This window comes from Schistocerca piceifrons, chromosome 2, assembly GCF_021461385.2.
Source record: "Schistocerca piceifrons isolate TAMUIC-IGC-003096 chromosome 2, iqSchPice1.1, whole genome shotgun sequence".
Lineage (NCBI taxonomy): Eukaryota > Metazoa > Arthropoda > Insecta > Orthoptera > Acrididae > Schistocerca > Schistocerca piceifrons.
The window spans coordinates 1,029,819,306-1,029,841,797 of NC_060139.1; the positions used below are offsets into that span (position 1 = coordinate 1,029,819,306).

General features: G+C 41.0%; 1 protein-coding gene across 1 annotated transcript in view; it reads left to right on the forward strand.

Moving 5' to 3' along the window:
- The window catches only part of LOC124776822 (NADH-ubiquinone oxidoreductase 75 kDa subunit, mitochondrial), a 92,862-nt gene that overhangs the window by 61,772 nt on the left and 8,598 nt on the right, over nt 1–22,492 (forward strand). Inside the window, exons 10-12 of the mRNA XM_047251978.1 lie at nt 4,399–4,584; nt 13,615–13,807; nt 14,277–14,452. Coding sequence (XP_047107934.1) covers nt 4,399–4,584; nt 13,615–13,807; nt 14,277–14,452 — 555 coding nt within the window. The remainder of the gene's footprint in view (nt 1–4,398; nt 4,585–13,614; nt 13,808–14,276; nt 14,453–22,492) is intronic.

Genomic DNA, 22,492 nt, shown 5'->3' on the forward strand with positions numbered 1-22,492 from the left:
TACAAGGTTGTGCCTTATGCTGTCTCTGAAGCATCACGAAAGACATGGGTGATGTGGTCCCGAAGTCTTGTATCCACTTTCTTACATAAGAGTGTGATAGTTTTTGGAAGAGTTGAGATCCAAGTATGCCATCGAACAGCAAGATGTTCAGGCAAAGGTTCATCCCATCCTGGCCCAAGTATCCAAGTATCTTGAAATAAAATCTTTCCTGTTATCGATACTGGAGTTACCAAACCTAAAGGGTCATATAAGTTAATGGTTGCTTGTGGTAAGTTCCTTTTGGTGGCCGCAGACTAAGATATGTTGTCGATAACTTGCTGTTGGTTGATACAAAATGTGTCATCTATTGTGTTTCAGTGAACTTGCAACATGTGCAAAGTTTTTCTGAGCTCTTGTCCTTCTGATTTCCATATTGTAACTAGCTGCTGAGAGTTTGTTGCCCACTTTAGCATACGCAGTTTAATTTGACTCATGAATGCAGCCATTCTTGTCTGCAGCGCCTCCTGTAAAGGTGTCCATATGGGTGTTGTGGTCCAACAAGGAACTTGCAGTAAGAAATTGCAATGAGTACTTGCTTGACAATTCTCTCAGACCTGCTGAAAGTAAGAACAGACTACATTTAAGACTGAATGGGAAGTCTTTTAAATTTGCTTCATTTAGGCTGTTATTATTGTTACTGTACCACAAGAGTCTAACCAGGTCTCTGTTGTCCGGATGGAGGACGAACTGTAAGAGTTCTTGGGTAATACTTGAAACAATGGCAAAACATCACGTTTGATAGTGCATAGCAGTTACTTCAGGACTTCTAAGACAACGTAAAGCGAAGGAGAGTCCTTTTCTGTGAAGATGCGTCGAATACAATTCACCATTTTGTGCTTCCATGTTTCTCCCTCCTTACTATTTGGTGGGACAAATAAAAGGCATGGGTTGAATTCTGGTGTGGGGCCAGTTCGACTTGTTCGTTTCTGAGTCTCATATACAGCACAAAGGGCGTCACTCTTCTCCAGACATCTCTGTAATGTAAGGAAATATTTTTCAGCAATACTGAGGTTATACGGAATATGACTTCAGATTTCCATGGAAGATGGACTACTCTTTGTTGATCCTTGACAGAATCAGAAGTGTGAAATTCCTTGAAGTTTTGAATCTTTTGCACTCATTGCACACTCTTGATCGGTGCATATCCCAACTGCCTCTAAATCTCCAAAACTTCTGACTGTATTGTCAGATGTGTGATTGCATGGCAGGTTGATGATGTTGATGACAGTTCGGTCTGCAGAAAAACTTACGCAGCTTCCACTAAGGATCCATCTGAATTTTGAAGGCAATAAGGCCAGTGATTGAGAGACATGTTTTGGTGCTGCAGGCTCCAATAATGCTCTGCTCCGATTTGTAACTTTATGGGAAAATCATTGTATCCTTCTGCTGGATCGGCCAGTTCAGTATCAGTATCAGTACTGTGTTTCATTTTGAGTGCTTGTGGTACCAGTAGATGTCTTCAAAAGGAATGAAAACTCTCAAATACAGTAACCTTAATGTGAGCATGGCTCTACGTGCTTATCAGTGTCAGTCTGACCAGACATCAAGATGGTGTTGTAGCGAATGAAAACTCGAATGCATAGATTTTTTAATGACTTCTAGATTTAAGTCATCGATCAGCAATCTACTGACAAAACTAGACAGGCTGCCACCCCAATGCAACGTGTGAGTCTGCTTACTGTGGTGGGTTCTATTACGTACACATAGGCTGTCTGAAAGCATGTGTATCGTAGATACCCAGTGTTCACATTGTTGACGGAACTGTAATCAACAAGAGATGCTGATGAAGTAGAATGTGCCAGATTTTACTGACTGACTTGTGGTGAGACAAAACACTTTCCCTTTCTACCGGTTAGTCTTTTGCTGTATGGCACTGATTAAGGCAGAGGAAGCACCTGTTATTAGAACTCAAAATCTTGAGGCAGTCATGAACATTCTTTACTGTCTCGCAATCTTGTACCTAGTGACCATGCTGCTGTCAAAGCACACAGTAGGCTTGTACCTTCCATACTGACCTACGTACTGTATATCTCGGCTTAGGATGAACATTGAGGGCTGTCGTAGATTGTACAATGCTAGTTAACCTACGAGATCCTCCCCCCCCCCCCCCCCCCCCCACCCCCTCCCCCCATATGCTTGATGCTGTGAGTCTACTTCTTCTGACAAGAATTCCTTTAGTTTCAGAATGTTCCCTTCTGACAATAGTACCCTTTTGGTGTGGATTGTCCAGCACTGACATGTGTCCCCTGGAAAAGCATGAAGTATTTTAGGAATTAACACTTCAACATAAGACTGTATGTTCTCTCTCAGTGCCTGTAGAGCTTGGATGCACTTGTTGCATTCAATAAATCTCAAGTTAAAAGGTTCTGGGGAGTCAGCTGATACATGCATGATGGCTTCCAGGTAATAAAGATGTGCCTGAATAATACTACCTTTTCATCATAATGCATACACAAAATCTCTTTAGTGTGCTCATCGGAAGTTGCAGTTACAGCAATTCCTTTTCCCCCTCAAGATAGCATCTAAGAAACACGTGTTTATTGACAATTATGAATCTTCTTTTGAAGCAGACTCCTACTGTTCACAGAAGTGAGACAAGTGTTAATTGTTACTGGAGAATAACTCTAGCGTAATCTGTGGTTGTTGAATATTGCTACATGACTGTGTTCCGACCGCTGTGACAAGTGAAATTCTTCCCTCATACTATGTTTTGCCTTCAGGATCACTCGTTTCACAACGTCTGTGTATTCTTCACTTGCTGAGACATCGGCTTCATACACTGTTGTCGAGTAAGTCTTGAATAGTGTTATCCGAGGTTATCAAATTAACTAAAGTTTCCTGCAGATGACTACAAACATGCTCCACCCCATTTTTGGGCTTGGAGTTGTTAAGCAAATTTATTTGGCTGACAAAGTGAGTAACATTGGTGTGCCATGTTATTCGTCTACGTTTTAGTAGAAGTAAAAGAGGCCATGATCCGTGACAGTTCTCTGCAAGATTCCATATTGACATTCTCACTAGGGATCAACTAGGTTTGTTACACATTCAGTTGTCCTCTTATGTTCTTCTCAGCTGTTACTTCAGTTACTAGTATGTGGTCAGTAACATAGTATGTTTCAGTGATGAATACAGATAAACAGAAAGCCCCAATGTTTGAGTGACAGATGGAGGTGTGCATTGTGCATTACACACAGAGAGATCCTGCCCTGTAGCTATCACATAGGTGCTCGGAATTAGTGTGTGCAGACTCGATGTGTCATTGGCATCCCTGTGATTCTGAGAGTTCCCATCTGTATTACTGCCTCCTGGGTTTTGGCACCAAAAATGTTGTGGAACAATTAAAATGTGAATTTTGAATATCAAACAAAAGTAATTTTATTTCCATAGTGTGTGTCTATATCACAGAGACATTACGTAACATGTCACACAATTCACAGATATAATATGTTGCGGAAGTGTGATCATTTCAGCAATTCTCCACAGAAAATGCACTTGTTGCAAGCTGTATATTTAAGGGTATGTATGGAGTGTACATGTAAAAGGGTTAGAGATTTGTTGGCAAAAAGTGAAAAGCAAGTTAAATGTGGTGAATTTTCCAAATCAGATTTTTGTGAAATGATAGGTGCTCAGTTTATATTTGGTTAAACATTTTCATGTTTCTTACTTTACATTAATTGCCATTGCCATTGGCTTGCTCTCTTTTGAATAACCACATTTTTGTGTTCTAGACCTTTCTGTACCGACTGCATAGTTCCATATTGTTCAATATTAAACTTGCTTTTTTTTATGCTGGCATGCGCAGAAAAGTGTATTATTCTGACCATAAAGCAAAGGTGCTACACAAATGTTTTATTTACTTATTTGTAGTTGACATTCAGTAACATCTATTGCCAACAAATTTTTGCACTTTTATGATGGAGTATCCTTTGAATGATTCTGATGTTGCATGAGGTACTTAAGAAAATTTCACTTAGCAATACATTTTCTGTGTTACCCCCCCCCCCCCCCACACACACACACACACACACACAAAACCATTCCTCTCTCTGTTTTCTTCTCTCTTCCCAAATACTAAAAATTTGAGTGACTTCAACACAATTAGAAAAATAGTTAGGCTTTTTGATAGTTTTTGGATGTGCTAGATGCAGCTGAAATGACGCTAGGTAAAGCTAGTTTTCAGTAGAAAGTTGTTAAGAATTTTTTTTTTTTTTTTCTTTTTACCCTTGCAGTTTCGTAAAGTAAATCTCATCCAGAAGTACTACCATATTCCAGGAATAATTCAGCTGTATTTATTTTATTGTATTTATTTCATTAACAGCTTTCTCTAGAAGAGGTAAATGACAATTACTTCTGTTACAGCATTTAGGTGACAGTGCTGATGTGTTGAAACAGTTGGTGTCAGGACAGCATCCTTACAGCAAAGTTTTGTCGTGTTCCAAGAGGCCAATAATTATACTTGGTGCAGATCAGTTGCAGAGGCCAGATGGTGCGACCATACTGGCACTAGCACAACAGCTCGCACGGAATACAGCTACTACCGTAAAGGTACAGCAGTTTTTCTGGACACTATACTAATGTAATGGGCATTGTTTACTGCGTTAGTTTGTGAACTTAGTAATATCACATTCTGTGGACAAGCGGACATGATTTTGAATCTTGTGGTATGTATGTACTGCATTTATTTTCTTTTTTTGTGTATTTTTATTTTCTAATTTCTGGATACTGTGAGGGTTCAATTAATTTATAAATTATGTCGTCACTGGTCTTCAGCTCCAAGAAGTCTGCGAACCCCGCACTTGTGGGTAATTCTTCTTTTGTCTGTAGAAAAACTCAACTTCTACCAAAACTAGGACTCATTTACTCTGTTTTACAGGAAGGCTTTTATTCTACATTTAATTACAAAATATGATCAGAGGTTAATGATCTAGTAACAACACAGTTGAACAAACTCCAAATTTCTGAAAAAGAAACAAGAGTTTTTATACAAGTATGTATATTATTGTTATAATCTTCTGGTTGTTGGTATTCTTTGTGACCCCATGGTTTTCGCAGAAGACTTTTTGCTGCTTTCAATTACTTTGCATGTTATGACATCAAATGCAGCTTTAATACTGTTGGGACAGCAAGGAGCCCACGCGGAATACCTCAGAAAAATAATGGAATGTATATTTATTAATAAATTCTCTTTTATAATAATTTACATTTTTAAGTTCTTAATTATTTTCATGGACAACAAATAATCAGATCTTGTGCCAGTAAAGATTGCTCATTTGTATTCAAAATTAGTACTATATTTTTCCCTTTATCAGTGAAATGAATTTTTTTTCCAAAAAACTTTTGACTACTTTTGACTGAAAAGTTTCATATCCTCTAATACCTTTGGCCAATAAATTTTTGTGAAAGTTAAGTGATATCAATATCTTGAAAACCACCCTGAATCAACTGAAATTAAATGTAAGGTATGATGAAGCCTATAAAGTATATACAATATTGAAAACTAGCCTGTGATTGCTGAAAGGAGTTTCACAACTTGCTCACAGAAAGTCATTGTTTATGATTTACTAACATCAGTTAGAATTGCTAGATGATAAAGATAAAATATTCCAGAATATGTTCCGGTATTGTGGATAAAAGTGATAGGATAAAAATATTCATGTATTTCATTCATATCCATATCTTACTCTCAGATACAGTCTGAAATGTTCACATTTGAAATGAAATTAAGATACATCAAAAAAAAATTTTGCATCACTTCTGTTCCCAGAATGCCTGAAGATAGATGTTGACTGTGGATATTGTATCACAGATACAGTCCCTTTCACTGTTCAGAGATGTCACTAAACCTGCTCAAAGATGTAAACAACCATGCATGAGCAGCACCTATTAGCCAGAGGGGGTCTCACAGCCAATGAGTTCCAGTCATTCCACCAGGGAGGAGTAACACAGCTCATGTTGTCTGTAGTTCAACCATGAGTAGACGGTCAATACTGTGGTTTGATCGCGTCCCCATTGTTACTCTGTGCCAGGAAGGGCTCTCACTCAACAAGGGAAGTGTCCAGACATCTCGGAGTGAACCAAAGTAGTGATGTTCGGACATGGAGGAGACACAGACAGTAACTGTCGATGACATGCCTCGCTCAGGCCGCCCAAGGGCTATTATTGCAGTGGATGACTGCTGCATACGGATGTGCAATAGGCTGCATGATGCGCAACTTCACTCCCGACATCCATGGCGAGGTCCATCTTTGCAGCAATGACAACATGCAGCGCGGTATAGATGGGCCCAACAACATGCCAAATGGACCGCTCAGGATTGGCATCACGTTCTCTTCACCAATGAATGTCGCATATGCCTTCAACCAGACAATCGTCAGAGACGTGTTAGGAGGCAACCCAGTCAGTCTGAACGCCTTAGACACATTTTCCAGTGAGTGCAGCAAGGTGGAGGTTTCCTGCTGTTCTGGGGTGGCATTATATGGAGCTGATGTACACCGCTGGTGATTATGATAGGTGCCTTAATGGCTGTACAATACGTGAATGCCATCCTCCGGCCGATAGTGCAACCATATCGGCAGCATATTGGCGAGTCATTCACCTTCATGGACGACAATTCGCGTCCCCATTGTGCATATCTTGTGAATGACTTCTTTCAGGATAACGACATCGCTTGACTAGAGTGGCCAGCATGTTCTCCAGACGTGAACCCTATTGAACATGCTTGAGATAGGTTGAAAGGGGCCGTTTATGGTTGACATGACCCACCAACCACTCTGAGGGTTCTACGCCGAATTGCCATTGAGGAGTGGGTCAATCTGGACCAACAGTGCCTTGATGAACTTGTGGATAGTATGCCACAACGAATACAGGCATGCATCAATGCAACTTACAAAAACATCGCACATCACACTAATGGGAATAGACTGGCTACAGACGTAGACAAACTTATGTGGAAAAGGCAGGTAACTACCATATTTAAGGGACTATAAGATGACACCTCCCCCCCCCCCCCTCCCTTTTCTTTCTTTCTTTTTTTCTTTCTTTTTTTTCAAAGGTTCCCTCATAAATTCTTATTTTTAACATATTCTGACTAATCAAAATTACCAACTGTTTTATTGATATAAAGTAAGTGCCTAAAAATGATAACACTATACATATTCTTAAATTAGGTCATTTATTGATAATACCAAGAGAAATAAAGAAACAAAAAGGAATGGGTTACATCAATTTTTATTTTCCCTAATCATTTTTGCTTACTAATAATCAGTTGTATCATTTCCTTTATCTGTAAGCCAATTGGAATTCCTTCCTTCTTGACATTCCTTCCATAGTATGTTTCCTTCTGAGTCATCCATGGCATTGTATATGTAGGAGTTTTTGAATCCTTTCATAATAGGTTCACTTGAAATTCTGCCCCAGACAGTAAGGATCCACTGGCCCAGAAGGGATATTAGGGTTTCTTTAACTTCCCCCTGGAGTGAAGGCATGGTCTCCCTGAAGGAGCCACTAACTGTAAAGCTGTCACAAGTGTACCTTAAAAGGTTTATTCACAACAACAGCCATTACTTCCTAGCTGTGATGTCATACCCTTAGGAATTACTACATACCAGGTCTGTGTTGTTCGTTACTATCAGTTTCTTAACTCCCTGTGTGAGTTGTCCCCTGAGTGAATAGAGAATCCAAAATTTTGCTTGTGTTAAACTAACATCCTATTATTAGATATCAAAGTACCTTCAACCAATCCAGCATCAGCTCATTTGTCATCCATCTCTCTCCTCCCCTCCCCCCTGTTTTACAATATGTTCTGCAGGCAGTTTTTCTTTTGGTACCATTTTCCTATGAGGAATCATGTAGGGGTGGAACTTCCTTCCATCTGCTAGTGCACCCAGTTACTTTTACTAGCCAAAACTTCTTACAGAACCACTTTTAATGCCCCCTCATGATGAAAGTAATATTTGATAGCATATCAAAATAAACCAGCATCTCATTTGTGTTGCCCATATAGCCTAGCAAACAGTTGTACTATTTCCTTATATTGATTTTATGACACTGATATGCAAGTAGTTTTTGTAAAATGCTATGGGAAGTCACTCTGCTAGCATTGTACCATAGTGTAAGCCCATGCTCTTCATCATCCTCATACATCAGCCAGTACTTGTTTTGAATTCCGTGATGCATGCAGTTGGAAAATTCCCTATTCGCAGCATCTACATTTCGATTTCTCTTGCACCTACTGAACAATTTGTTGCTCCAATTCATGAAATCTTCCCTGCATCGATTCAATGAAAGTTTGACATGTTGAACAGAATTTCTTTAATTTTTTTCTTTATCTGATCTACTAACATCCACTCCTTTGACACCAGTTTTCTTCTGCCTCCTGCAAAGTTTTTTGTGGCCTTCATTTCACCACTCACCATTAACTTAAAATTAGTGTCATATTGTCTGTGTGAACCACTTACAAACTGTCAACTCGTACATCTGGGCTTCTCAACAGAGTAATAGCTTTAATTTACACCTTTTATCTATTGCTACAATTTAAAATTCTTACAGCCCTGCCAGTATCTGCAAACTGAATGACAACACTATGTTGTCGTGGCGGCTCTCTACAGCTGATTGTTTTACACAAATCATACCACTTCGGATTAACACTGCAACAGAACTTGAAAATCAACTGTGCTGTAGAGTAGTAGCAGCATGAGTGCCGTTGTTGAAGCTCATATTTAATGTTTTGTGCTGTGTTTCGAGTGTTCCTTGCAAACATTTTTTATTAACATTAATTTGTCTCCTCTAGAAATTTATACATTGTCCATATCTGTCCAGTTTATAGTTAAGTCACTTACTACTAGAATTTGGTTCAGGTAAATTGCAGTTTAAACATGGGACATGTTCATAAAAAGTTCAAGGTATGTGTCATATTTCCCCATGGATGGCAGTGTGATGAAATTTGCTGTCTGCACACCAATCCCCTCCACATTCATCCTAGTGCGCATCCAAACTGGTGTTACTACTCCCCCTCCATCCCTTCCTAATTCTTCAAATTAAATCTGCGCATGACCTCAATTGCCAAAGCCGTGTCTGTAAATGTAAGATGACTGCTATGTTAATTTATTATACAATATAAAAATATTGACCTCGGTAGCAGTAGTTTAATCTGCGAGTGCAAGATGACCCTGTATTTTTCAATGATGAATTTGTGAAAAAACTTATTATAGTTGGGTAAACACAGTAATTACAATGGAATTTTGAGTTTCTAGTGGAACATGCTGGGCACTGTCATTACATAATCACCCATTAGCTCGTCTCAAAACTTTTTATAGTTTGTCTGGTACCATGCGCGGTGGAATTTCAATCCCTGCCAGACGTCGTGGATGTTGAAGACCCCTAGAGGTCTCTGCATCATCGCGCCGTAAGCTGTGGTGGCGTGCGCGTACTGGCCTGCATGTAGTGTGAGGGTGCCACAGTGGAACACGTGGTTCCAGCAGCCAATAGTGGCGCCCTCGATAGAGTATTTAAGCGCCGGCATCTCACTCTGCTAGCGAGTCTAATCATTGTGTGTGTCTCAACACATTGCCTCGACAAGACAGCGTGCTTATCGTACTTTGATCTCGTTAATTGTGGACGTCTTGGATTTGTTTGGTTGTCTCTGTCACACCATTGCATTTTGTGTGTTGTCGTCGTAAGGTCTTTCACCATCGACCATCGTTGTTTCGTGTCTGTCCTTTCCGTTCGTTTGTTTGTGCACAGGCCGCTTTCCGTTTGGTCCCGCTGCGCTTTCTCGGCCACCCCGCGACCATTCCGGTAATGGTCACAACAGGTTACAACAGTTTGTGACCTCATATAGTACCAGGCATTGCTTTGTTTATCTGTAGTAATGAGTGGTTCAATTTTAAACTGTGCAGTAATAGTGCAGCTGCTTCCAGTGACTTACTGATTAACATTTAATCCATTTTTTTTGGGTCATCACTCTTCTGACTGGTTTGATGTGACCTGCCACAAATTCCTGTCCTGTGCCAACCTCTTAATCTCAGAGTAGCACTTGCAACCTACGTCCTCAATTATTTGCTGGATGTATTCCAATCTCTGTTTTCCTGTACAATTTTTGCCCTCTACAGCTTCCTCTAGTACTGTGGAAGTAATTCCCTGATGTCTTACCAGATGTCCTATCATCCTGTTCCTTCTCCTTGTCAGTGTTTTCCACATATTACTTTCCTCTGCGAGAACCTCCTAATTCCTTAACTTATCAGTCCACTTAATTTTGTCATTTGCCGGTAGCACCACATTTCAGATGCTTCGATTCTCTTCTGTTCTGGTTTTCCCACAGTCCATGTTTCACTACCACACAATGCTGTGCTCCAAACATACATTCTCAGAAATTTCTTCCTCAAATTAAGGCCTAATGTTTGATACTAGTTGACTTTTCTTGGCCAGGAAGCATTGTTCGTTATCTTACTGCCTAGGTAGTACTACTCCATGACCATCAATCCTGATGTTAAGTTTCTCGCTGTTCTCATTTCTACTACTTCTCATTACCTTCATCTTTCTTCGATTTACTCTCAACCCATACTCTGTACTCATTAGACTGTTCATTCTGTTCAGCAGGTCGTGTTTTCTTCTTCACTTTGACTCAGGATAGCAATGTCATCAGCGAATCGTATCATCGATAACCTTTCACCTTGAATTTTAATTCCACTCCCGAACCTTACTTTTATTTCCATCATTGCTTCCTCGATGTACAGATTGAGCAGTAGGGCCTAAAACCTACTTCCTTCTCTTACACCCTTTTTAATATGAGCACTTCGTTGTTGGTCATCCACTCTTATTATTCCCTCTTGGCTGTTGTACATATTGTATATGACCCGTCTCTCCCTATAGCTTACCCATAGTTTTTTCAGAATTTTGAACATCTTGCGCCATTTTACATTGTTGAACGCTTTTTCCAGGTTGACAAATCTTATGAATGTGTGTTTATTTTTCTGTAGTCTTGCTTCCGTTATCAACTGCAATGTCAGAATTGCCTCTCTGTTTTCTGTAACTATTCTAAAGTCAAAATGATGATCATATATCACATTCTCAGTTTTCTTTTCCATTCTTCTGTATATCATTCTTGTTAGCAACTTGGATGCATGAGCTGTTAAGCTGATTGTGCGATAATTCTTGCACATCAGCTCTTGCAGTCTTCAGAATTGTGTGGGTGATATTTTTTCAAAAGTCAGATGGTATGTCGCCATTCTACACATCAACTTGAATACTCATTTTTTTTGTCACTTCCCTAACAATTTCAGAAATTGTGCTGGAATGTTATCTATCCCTCCTGCCCTATTTGATCTCAAGTCCTCCAAAGCTCTCTTAAATACTGATTCTAATACTGGATCCCCTGCATCTTCTAAATCGACTCCTGTTTCTTCTCCTACCACATCAGGCAAATATTCCCTCTCATAGAAGCCTTCAATGTACTCTTTCCACCTATCTGCTCTCTCCTCTGCATATAACAATGGAATTCCTATTGCACTCTTAATGTTCCCACTTTTGCTTTTAATATCACCGAAGGTTGTTTTGAGTTTCCGGTATGCTGAATCAGTCCGTCCGACAATCTTCTTCTTCTTCTTCTTTTTTCTTCTTCTTCTTCACATTTTTCATGCAACAATTTCTTCTTAGCTTCCCTACACATCCTGTTCATTTCATTCCTCAGTGACTTGTATTTCTGTGTTCCTGAATTTCCCAGAACTTTTTTGTACTTCTTTCTTTCATCAATCAACTGAAGTATTTCTTCTGTTACCCAGGGTTTCTTCGCAGTTACCCTCTTTGTTCCAATGTTTTTCTTTCCAACTTCTGTGTTGCCCTTTTTAGAGATATCCTTTCCTCTTCAACTGGACTGCCTACTGAGCTATTCCTTATTGCTGTATCTATAGCCTTAGAGAAACCCAAGCATATCTCTTCATCCCTTAGTACATCTGTATCCCACTTCTTTACATATTGATTCTTCCAGGATTCTTCCTGGATAATCTCTTGAACTTCAGCTTACTCTTCATCATTACTACATTGTGATCTGAGTCTATATCTGTGTCTTATAATCCAGTAGCTGATTTCGGAATCTCTGTCTGGCCATGATGTAATCTAACTGAACTCTTCCTGTACCAGCTGATCTTTTCCAAGTATATCTCCTCCTCTTGTGACTCTTGAAGAGAGTATTCACTATCACCAGCTGAAATTTATTACAGAACTCAATAAGTCTTTCTCCTCTCTCATTCCTTGTCCCAGGTCCATATTCCCCTGTAACCTCTTCTTCTACTCCTTCCCCTACAACTGCATCCCAGTCCCCCATGACTATTAGATTTTCATCTCCCTTCATGTACTGTATTACACTTTCAATATACTTGTACTCCTTCTCTGTCTTTTCATCTTCAACTTGTGACATTGTCATGTATACCTGAACTATTGCTTTCAATGTTGGTTTGCTGTCGAATCTGACAAAAATAACCCTATCAACATCTGTCACTGTAACACACTCTTGGCCCAACCTTTATATTCATAACGAATCGTACTCCCATTACACCATTTTCCACTGCTGTTAATATTACCCTATACTCATCTGACCAGAAGTCCTTGTCTTCTTTCTATTTCACGTCACTGTTACCTACCACATGTAGTCATAGGAACAGTGACTGCACAATGGTGCCTTCATTGACATCCATGTTATCCCAGTGCTGACTTTTATGAGTGTGGCTACTGACGGGATGAGTACACTGCAAGATATACACACGTCAATAATGGCAATATTAGGTTACCTCTCGCCCCCCTTCTTTCTTTCTTTTTGTGCTGTTGTTTATATTTTTATGTCCAATCAACCTCATTCATACATTCAGTTATGTATCCCATCCTCAGTCACTTATTCATTCTTAATTTAATTCATCCATTCATCCATCCTAATATCTGTCACTAATATGTCCTGTACATCATTCTTTGATGGTATGATCTTGATTGTTGCCAACCTAAAGACAATTATATAGATTTTTACCCTTAGTGGATATGTTTAAATAGTACTTTAACATTTGCAAAACTTCCATTCAGTTCTTTCATGTTGGAGATTGTGTATTTTTCTGTATAATCTTCTCTTTTCTCAAAGACCTCATAATAACAGAAGAAATTTTTTTGATAACAGCTGCTTCTACTTTCAGGTCTTCGCTTTTCTGATGTCTGTTAACACACCATGTTTTGTTTTTACTGAGCGTAAAAGCTGAATTTTAAAATGTTCTCCAGCTGTGTAATGTTTCATCAGTTCTCTCTCTCTCTCTCTCTCTCTCTCTCTCTCTCTCTCTCTCTCTCTCTCCCTCTCTCTCTCCCACCCCCCCCTCTCCCCCCCTCTCCCCCTCTCTCTCCCTCTCCCTCTTCATTTTACACATTGACAGACTGATTGTAATACAGTGTGTCCACTGTCACTAAGCATGTGTAATAAATATCACGAATAAAAGGTGATTTGCTAGAAACTTTAAACGTTATATGACACCATAATATTTTATGAATAGAGGAAAAGTTTTTGTAGCTATAGTGATTAACATGTGGTTCATGTCGAATTAACAGGCACCAGCTGATTGGAAGATTCTGAATGTACTGCACCGTGTAGCATCTCAGGTAGCTGCTCTTGACATTGGATACAAGGCTGGTGTTGAAGAAATTCGAAACAATCCACCGAAAGTCCTGTTCTTGTTAGGTGCAGATGAAGGCACTATATCTCGATCAGATTTACCTGCTGACGCATTTGTAATTTATCAAGGCAAGTATAATTACCTAGCACTTTGTTTATTCATTTTGCTGTAGGCAGCTACATTGAAGAATACTTTCTTATAAATAATGTAAATTTAAATGTTGATGCTATGTAATGGAGCTAGAGTGACTTTTGTATATTGATAGCGTGTCCTCAAATATATTTTTATATGTTTGTTTTTAGAGAAGAATGTGAATTACAAAAGAATTGGGTTAAACATGTCCCTTCATTCACTACTTTGTCTTTAGGGCCAATGGCGGGCTGGCATGTCTACAATTATACTGGTTTTCCCATTGTTAACTTGAATTTTCACTGTTTTTCAGTTTCATACGCTTAATGTTCTGAATAATTTGACACTGTTGTTCTTGTCATTTTGATGTTTGTACATTGTGGATTAGCATGCTGATATGACCCATGACAAGCAGATAGGTAGTCTTAATTTCACACGAGGAAAAGAGCTAGTTTTCTTTCTTTCCAGGCCACCACGGTGATGTTGGGGCGTCAATGGCTGATGCTATTTTCCCTGGTGCTGCTTACACTGAAAAGCAGGCATCTTATGTGAACACAGAAGGCCGAGCTCAGCAGACACTGGTTGCTGTTACTCCACCTGGTCTTGCAAGAGAAGACTGGAAAATTATACGAGCTCTGTCTGAGGTAAGATGTTCTACAGTCAAGTATAACATTTTCCCTGAATAATAAGCATTAAAAAGTTTTCAAATAATGTGGGAGAAATCACACCATATGATAGTTGACCTGAAATAATCAGAACTAGTCAAAGTGACTGTGTACCTGCTATAGTTTTAAATCATCTTTGTAAGAAGTTAGATATGATCATCATATATTCAGGTCTACACCAGAGATTAGAATCAGTTTTGTACTGTAAACCCTTGATTTTTTAAAGAATCAAACATCCATTTATAAAACATTTTCAAACATCTGGTGATCTATAAATGAGTTAATGTTTTAAATATAATAGAGGGAAACACTCCACGTGGGAAAAATATATCTAAAAACAAAGATGATGTGACTTACCAAACGAAAGTGCTGGCACATCGATAGACACACAAACAAACATGTCTGCCTTTGTCTGTATATGTGTGGATGGATATGTGTGTGTGTGCGAGTGTATACCCGTCCTTTTTTCCCCCTAAGGTAAGTCTTTCCGCTCCCGGGATTGGAATGACTCCTTACCCTCTCCCTTAAAACCCACATCCTTTCGTCTTTCCCTCTCCTTTCCTCTTTCCTGATGAAGCAACCATTGGTTGCGAAAGCTAGAATTTTATGTTTGTGTTTGTTTGTGTGTCTATCGACGTGCCAGCGCTTTCGTTTGGTAGGTCACATCATCTTTGTTTTTAGATATATTTAATGTTTTAAATATTTGACATGAAGTATGTAAGTGGGAAGAAGCTTAGAAATGGTTTGAAATTATGCTTAAAGGTCATTGGGGGTCACCAAGTGCTTGTATTGTGAAACACTGGATAAATATATCCTGGCTATATGTGTACGTTGTCAGCAAACTGTGTGGCAAATAGAGTTGCTAAGTAAAGAAGTAATAAATGAACATGTCATGTCTAAAGCTGAAGTTTTACTGCATGAACAGTGAAAATGTACAGTAGTAAGCAATAAACTGTTTGCCTTTTACCATTTTATGGGGGTGTCAGTGACATAAAGTTACTTAAAGGTTGAAATTGTGTGTGAAGTTTGTTGGAAGTTGCTAAGTCCCCTTATTCTCAAGTACTAGATGAATGAAGTCCAGTTGCACTATCTCAAGATGAACACACAGTTTCTATCTGTAGTACTTGTCTTTTTTGTGTTAAAAGTTAAATATAAGATTGTACCTCTTAATCAGTAGATTACGACAGCATTTTAAATGCTTAAATTCGATCAGTAATCATGTGAAATGTTGAAAATCAAATTTTTGTAACCCATGGAAGCCATTATATGGGCAACCTGCAACTGGTCACTGGTTGTGGGATAGTTACCTGGTAATATAGATACTTACTTCAAACTCGCTAGCAGGTCCTAAGACATCATCTCAGAACTCGCCATCTCTGTAAGATTGGAGCCTAGGCTCATCAATCTCCACTGCTATCCAATTAACTAAAATTTTGTCACTTGAGTCTGATGTTGGGTAAAAATGGACGCTACCTACATAGAAAGGAGAGCGAGTACACAAGTATAACTGCAGACCCATGGTATTGCTGGTAGATTCGCATACATTGTAAATGATTGTTACACACAAGTACAATGACTGATGGGTTAACAATGAATGTTGTTCTGTTTACGTATAGATTTATATATAATATAATATATATTCCTCAACATTCTTTTGTAGTGCCACATGTTGAAAGGTTCTATTCTCATGTCTGAACTTGTTTTTGTCCACATCACTTCTGTACGATGCTAAACTCCAGTCAAATACCTTCAGCAAATACTTCCAAACATTTAAATTTATGTAATGATAAAAAATTTCTCTGTTTCACAAGTGGTTTTCCATGGTATTGACAGTCTGCATTTTATATCCTCCCTACTTTGAGCATCATCAGTTATTTTGTGGCATAAGTAGCAAAACTCGTCACTGCTTTTAGTGTCTAGTTTCCTAATCTAATATCCTTAGCATCACCTGATTTAATTTGGCTACATTTCACTACCGCTGTTTTACTTTTGTTCATGTTAATCTTGTGAACTCCTTTCAAGACATTACTGTTCCTGTCCAGCTGCTCTTCCAAGTCCTTTGCCGTATCTATTAAAATTACAATGTCATTGGTAAACCACAAAGTTATTTCTTTATCCAGAACTTTAATTCCCTTCCTAAATTTCTTCTTGGTATCCTTTACTGCGTGTTCAACCCTTTCTCACTTCCTTCTCAACCACTGATACCTTTCATGTCCTTGGACTCTTATACCTGCAGTCTGGTTTCTGTACAAGTTACGTATAACCTTTTGCTCCCTGTTGATGCCTTCAGAATTTCAAAAAATGTAGTCCAGTCACCATTGTCAAAAGCTTTTGCAGAATCTACAAATTCTCTAAGTGTAGATTCCGACAATGGAAAATATTATAAAAAGTATAGTTGCTACTCGTCATATAGTGGAGATTCCGAGTTGCAGATAAGTAGAGAGGCTGCAGTTTGGTGTGTGTGTGTGTGTGTGTGTGTGTGTGTGTGTGTGTGTAGGTATTTTTGGCTGAAAGCTCATTTTCTGACAGTCTTTTTGTTGTGCCTATCTGCAACTCAGCATCTCCGCTATATGCTGAAGAGCAACTATACTTTTCATAAGTGTAGATTTATGTTTCTTCACCCTAACTTCTAAGATGGGTCACAGAGTAATTATTCCCATGCTTGTTACTACATTTCAGAACATGAACTGACCTTCCCTGAGTTCAGCTCCTAAGCTTTTACATTCTTCCGTCAGTAACTGATGTCAGTAGTTTACAGTCCATGAACTTATTGAACTGATGGTTTGGTAATATTCACATCTCTCAGCACCTGCCTTCTTTGGAATTGAAAGAATTACGTTTTTCTTGAAATTTGAGGATATTTTTCAGTCTCGTATGTCTTGCACACCAGGTGGAACAGTTTTGTCATGGTTGGCTCTCTGAAGAAATCTTGATAATTTTGAAGGAGACTCACCTACAATGGTGACTTTATTTAGACCTTTCAGTTCTCCAGTCTTATTTTGAAGTGCATTCTCTTTTTTCTGTAATATTGTCTTTGAAGTTCATTACTCTTATATAGCCCTTCTATATATTCCTTCCAAGTTTCGGTTGTTTTTCATCTGAGCTGTCTATATTCGTACAGCTGCTTCTCCTTTCTCAGAAAATCTTTCTGCTAGACATCCGTGGTCTACAGTCTTGCATTTCTTGTCTAGCCATTCCTGCTTAGCCATTTTCCACACCTTGCCAGTCCCACTTTTTAGAAATACATAATCCATTTTGCCTGCTTCATTTGCTGCAGCCTTTTGGGGCTCAGCATTGATTTGCTGGGTACATGCTTGGCGACCCCGGGTTCCTGAGCTGGGGACTGGTAAGCACCATCAGTCCCATCACCGTAAGCTCTGTGCATGCTTCAGTGACCACCGCACGGCGTGGCAGTGGAATTTTGTATGTCTCAGGGAATGGGGATCTTGGCTTGACCTCCCAGATCGTGAGGACGGGATAAACCTCCCGCGCTAATGGGATGCATGGTTGTTTAGGTGGAACAGTCGTTAGCAGGCAACCTCTGGGGAACCTTCCCCACCTCAATTGTATAAGGCTTACTCAGGCAGGCAGGGCTCTGAGTGGACAATTATTTCCCTAGCTGCTCATGGGACCAAGATGAAACCCTTGAAATTATCATCTTCACCTACCAGTGGGAAGGGTGTACCACCTGGGAGTATTCACACTCATTCATCCAAAAGAATGGGGGAGGGTAGTCCTCCTGATAATAAGAATAGTTTGGACTGCAGTAACAGGGCTCATGGAGTCAGGAATAACAATGTCTTTCGGGTGATAAAGAGGGAGGAGGGGACATTGAGAAAGTGTCCCCATTTTATATCCGTAAGGGTTTGGGAGACATTGCCGGAACATTAGAATCTATAAGATGATTGCGTAATGGCTCATTGTTGGTTGAAACTAACAGGTCAAAGCAGGTAGACCTTCATAAGAAATTGCAGAAACTGTGTGACTATGATATTGTTGAGATGCACACCCCCTCTCAACTTCAGTAAGGATGTTGTCACGTGCCGAGATATCATGGACATGGACGTAGCAGAACTGAAGCAGGAATGGGCATCCCAGGGAGTAGTCGACGTGGAACAACGAACACGCAGGAGCAATGGAGCAACTGAAAAGACTGCTACTTTCTTTGTCACATTTAATTCTCCGACACCGCCTGATCATCTTATGGCGGGGTTCCTTCGACTTAATGTTCGGTCTTATGTTCAAAACCCTATGTGGTGCTATAAATGCCAGCATTTCGGCCATACAACCATGAATTGTGGAGGTGAAGCGATCTGTGGGAACTGCGGAAAAGCCGCTCATGACGCTGGGACTGACAGCCTGTCTTGGGCAATGTGCATCAACTGCTCTGGTGGGAACCACACAGACTGGAGCGGAGACTGCCCTGGGTTGTTGCTTCCCCCCCCCTTCCCCCCCCCCCCTCACTCCCACCCCAAAGAACGCAAAATACAGGAGATAAGTGACCAAGCAGATCCACTGTGCTGAAGCAAAAAAAGAATATAAGGCGACAAAACCCCTTGTCTTTGCCACGTCATATTCTTCCATGTTGCAGAAACCTATTCCCAAGGTGGACGGTGAGACACAGACGATGCCTAGTGCGCCTGTATCCACCACAAGCACCTGTACTTGCACATGTACATGTCAAGGGAAAAAGAGTAAGGACAAAGTAATCCAGGCAGCTGCACCATCAAAAAAGCAAAAAGCACTCCGTCGTCAGGCCACAAGTGGCCCATCGGGACCATCCGACCGCTGTATCATCCTCACTGAGGATGCGGATAGGAGGGGCGTGTGGTCAGCACACCGCTCTCCCGGTCGTCATGATGGTTTTCTGTGACCGGAGCCGCCACTATTCGGTCGAGTAGCTCCTCAATTGGCATCATGAGGCTGGGTGCACCTCGAAAAATGGCAACAGCACATGGCGGCTGGATGGTCACCCATCCAAGTGCTGGCCACGCCCGACAGCGCTTAACGGTGATCTCACGGGAACCGGTGTATCCACTGTGGCAAAGCCGTTGCATGCACCATCAAAGACCAACAACAATTCTGCACCGAGGATCCAGAAGGTAAAAGAAAAGTAGTGTGCCTCTCAACACCCCTTTCCCCGTTATCCTCGAAGGGACAGGATGCAGTGGAAGGTTCATGACGTTCCCAAGCACCGTCAGACATCATTCTTTCTTGTCTGACTGATGAGGAGGATATCATGGAGTTAGATACCTTGGATCCAGACAGCCCCTCCACCCCCCTCGCTCTTCAAGTGCTTCACCATCCTGGTGCAAAGATAGTGGAAAATTAAAACTGCACCAGTGACATGGCTCCCATACTATAGTGTAACATAAATGGGTGCAGGACTCATGTGGAGGAATTGAAACTCCTAGCCCAGGCACATCCCTTGCACTTTTGTTTACAAGATCGTATTTTAAAGATACAGATGTCCCTGGGCTACAGGGATATATGCTGTATCGCGAGGATGACTTATTGGGGGAAAGGGCCAAGGGAGGTGTCTCAGTGTTTGACATTAATACGCATCACTCCTCTGTTCTCCTCTGGCTACTGACCTGCAAGCAGTTGCAGTTCAAATTAATGTATTTTGAAGGATCATTCTTTGCTCACTGTATTTACCCCAAGATGCACTAGACTCTGAGGCTCTCACAGATCTTATCGCACAACTCCCGTGACCGTTCCTCCTCCTGGGAGCCTTCAATGCCCATCATGTCCTGTGGGGCTCGACCAGTACTTGCCTTCATGGTTGGGTTTTGGAGAGCCTCTTAACATCTCACGAGCTGTGCATCCTCAACACGGGTACTCACACACATTTCTCTACTGCTACGGGGTCATTCTCAGCCATCGACTTCTCTTTCTGTTCTCCCGCCCTTGCAAACTCTGTTCAGTGGAAGGTCATTGACGACCTTCATTCTGGTGACCACTTCCCAATCTGCCTTCACCTACTAAATGGCTCACCAGCTGAAGTTAAGCCCCCAAAAGGGTAGTCAGCAGGGCTAACTGGACACGTTTCAGCCAGCTGGCTGTGTTCAAACACTGTAGCAGTGTGCAAGGATGGGTTGACCACATCACTAGTGGTGTGCTGACTTTTCCAACCCGTAGCCCTCAGGTCATCTTAGGAGGTAACCAGTACTTTGGTAGACAGATGAGTGCCATTCCGCAATCTGGGAAAGGTGTGCGACTCTTCGACATTTTAAATGCTGACCAACAGCAGACAACCTTAGGGCCTTTTGAGTCATGAGAGCCAAGGCTCTACACGTCATTAGGGATAGTAAGAAAAGTTCATGGCAAACATTCTTGGACTCCATCAATCGTTCCACTTCTTCTATAAAAGTATGGGAAGCCATCCGGAGGATTTCCGGTAAGTGCAGCCATTTACTGATAGCAGCAGTGCTGAACCAGGGGGCCTCCAAACAACATTTTGCACAAACTGCTTCCAATGCAAGCCGGGATCTGGCATTTTGTCACTATCATGCGACTGTAGAGAGGGAAAAGTTGGACTTCAGGTCCAGCAGTTCTGAGGCCAACAATTGCCCTTTCTTCATGTGGGAGCTTGAATCGGCACTGACTGAGATTCATGACACTGCAACCGATCATGACCAAATCCGGTACTGCGTGCTTCAACATTTGTCAGTGGTGTCAAAGGAAATCCTCCTCGAATGTTTTAGTCTAATATGGCAGACAGGCTCTTCCCCAGCTCGTGAAGGGAGGCAATTCTGATCCTTCTCATCAAACCAGGAAAAGACTGCACATGCCCAAGTAGTTTTATCGGAGTATTGCCTTAATGAGCTGTGTAGGAAGAGCCTGGAGCGAATGGTTAACCATCATCTGGTCTGGTTGTTAGAGACCAGGCAACTCCTTAGCTGCTCTCAGTGTGGATTCTGAAGATTTCGGTCCACTTTCGACAGCCTGATCCTCCTAGAGGTGGCTATTTAGCAGGCTTTCCTCCATAAGCATCACTGTATCAGCATATTCTTTGATATAAGTAAGGCGTATGATACTATGTGGACACACAGTATTCTCTCACAACTGCATCTATATCTTCATTCGGTCTTTCTTGTCTCAGCGGTTTTTTAGGACCTGAGTTGGTGATGTCTGTATGATTTGAGCAGAAGAAGTGTGTTTCTCAGGGCAGTGTTTTAAATGTTACCCCCTTTGCCATAGCCATCAACAGTATCACATCTATGGTAAGGAGTCCTGCACAGTGCTCCTTATATGTAGACGATTTTGCTGTTTTCTGGTCCTCCAGTGTTGCAATGGCGAGCCATCAGTTACATCTTGCAGTGCGGCAGTTAGAGGAGTGGGCTACAAAGACAGGTTTTCAGTTTTCTGCAGATAAGTGTGTGTGTGTGTGTGTGTGTGTGTGTGTGTGTGTGTGTGTGTGTGTGCGCGCGCATTTTAATATTTCTCATCTTCTTTTTAATTTGCCTGCCTTGATTATGGGGAACACCACCCCACATTTTACAGACACAGTGTGGTTTCTGGGCCCTTATTTTTGACTCCCCATTGTCTTGGTTACCACACCTGTGAGACCTGTAAGCCAGAAACCGGAAGGCACTGAACATTAGGAAGTGCATTAGCCACAGGTCTTGGGGAGTGGACAGGGCGCGTCTCCTTCAGTTGTATCGGTCTTTCGTGCATTCAGGGTTGGACTGTGGTTGCACAGCGTACGGATCAGTGAGGCCCTCTTACTTGCATATCATTGATACCGTCCATCATGAGGATTCGGCTGGCCACGGATGCTTATCGGACCAGTCCCATACCTAGCATCTGTGCTGATTTTCCAATGATCCACGAGCCATGATGCTATTTAGGATCCGCGTGCATTGTGTGCTGGAGTCACTCAGTGTGGAACCTATAAGACCCCAAATCCAGGGTTTTAAACGCGTGCTGCCCTGGTTAGTGGAGAGACCCAGAGTGATTTTAGATTTGGTGCGGTACAGCAGAGATAGCACTCCTGCTTCAGTTTTTAATGCAATG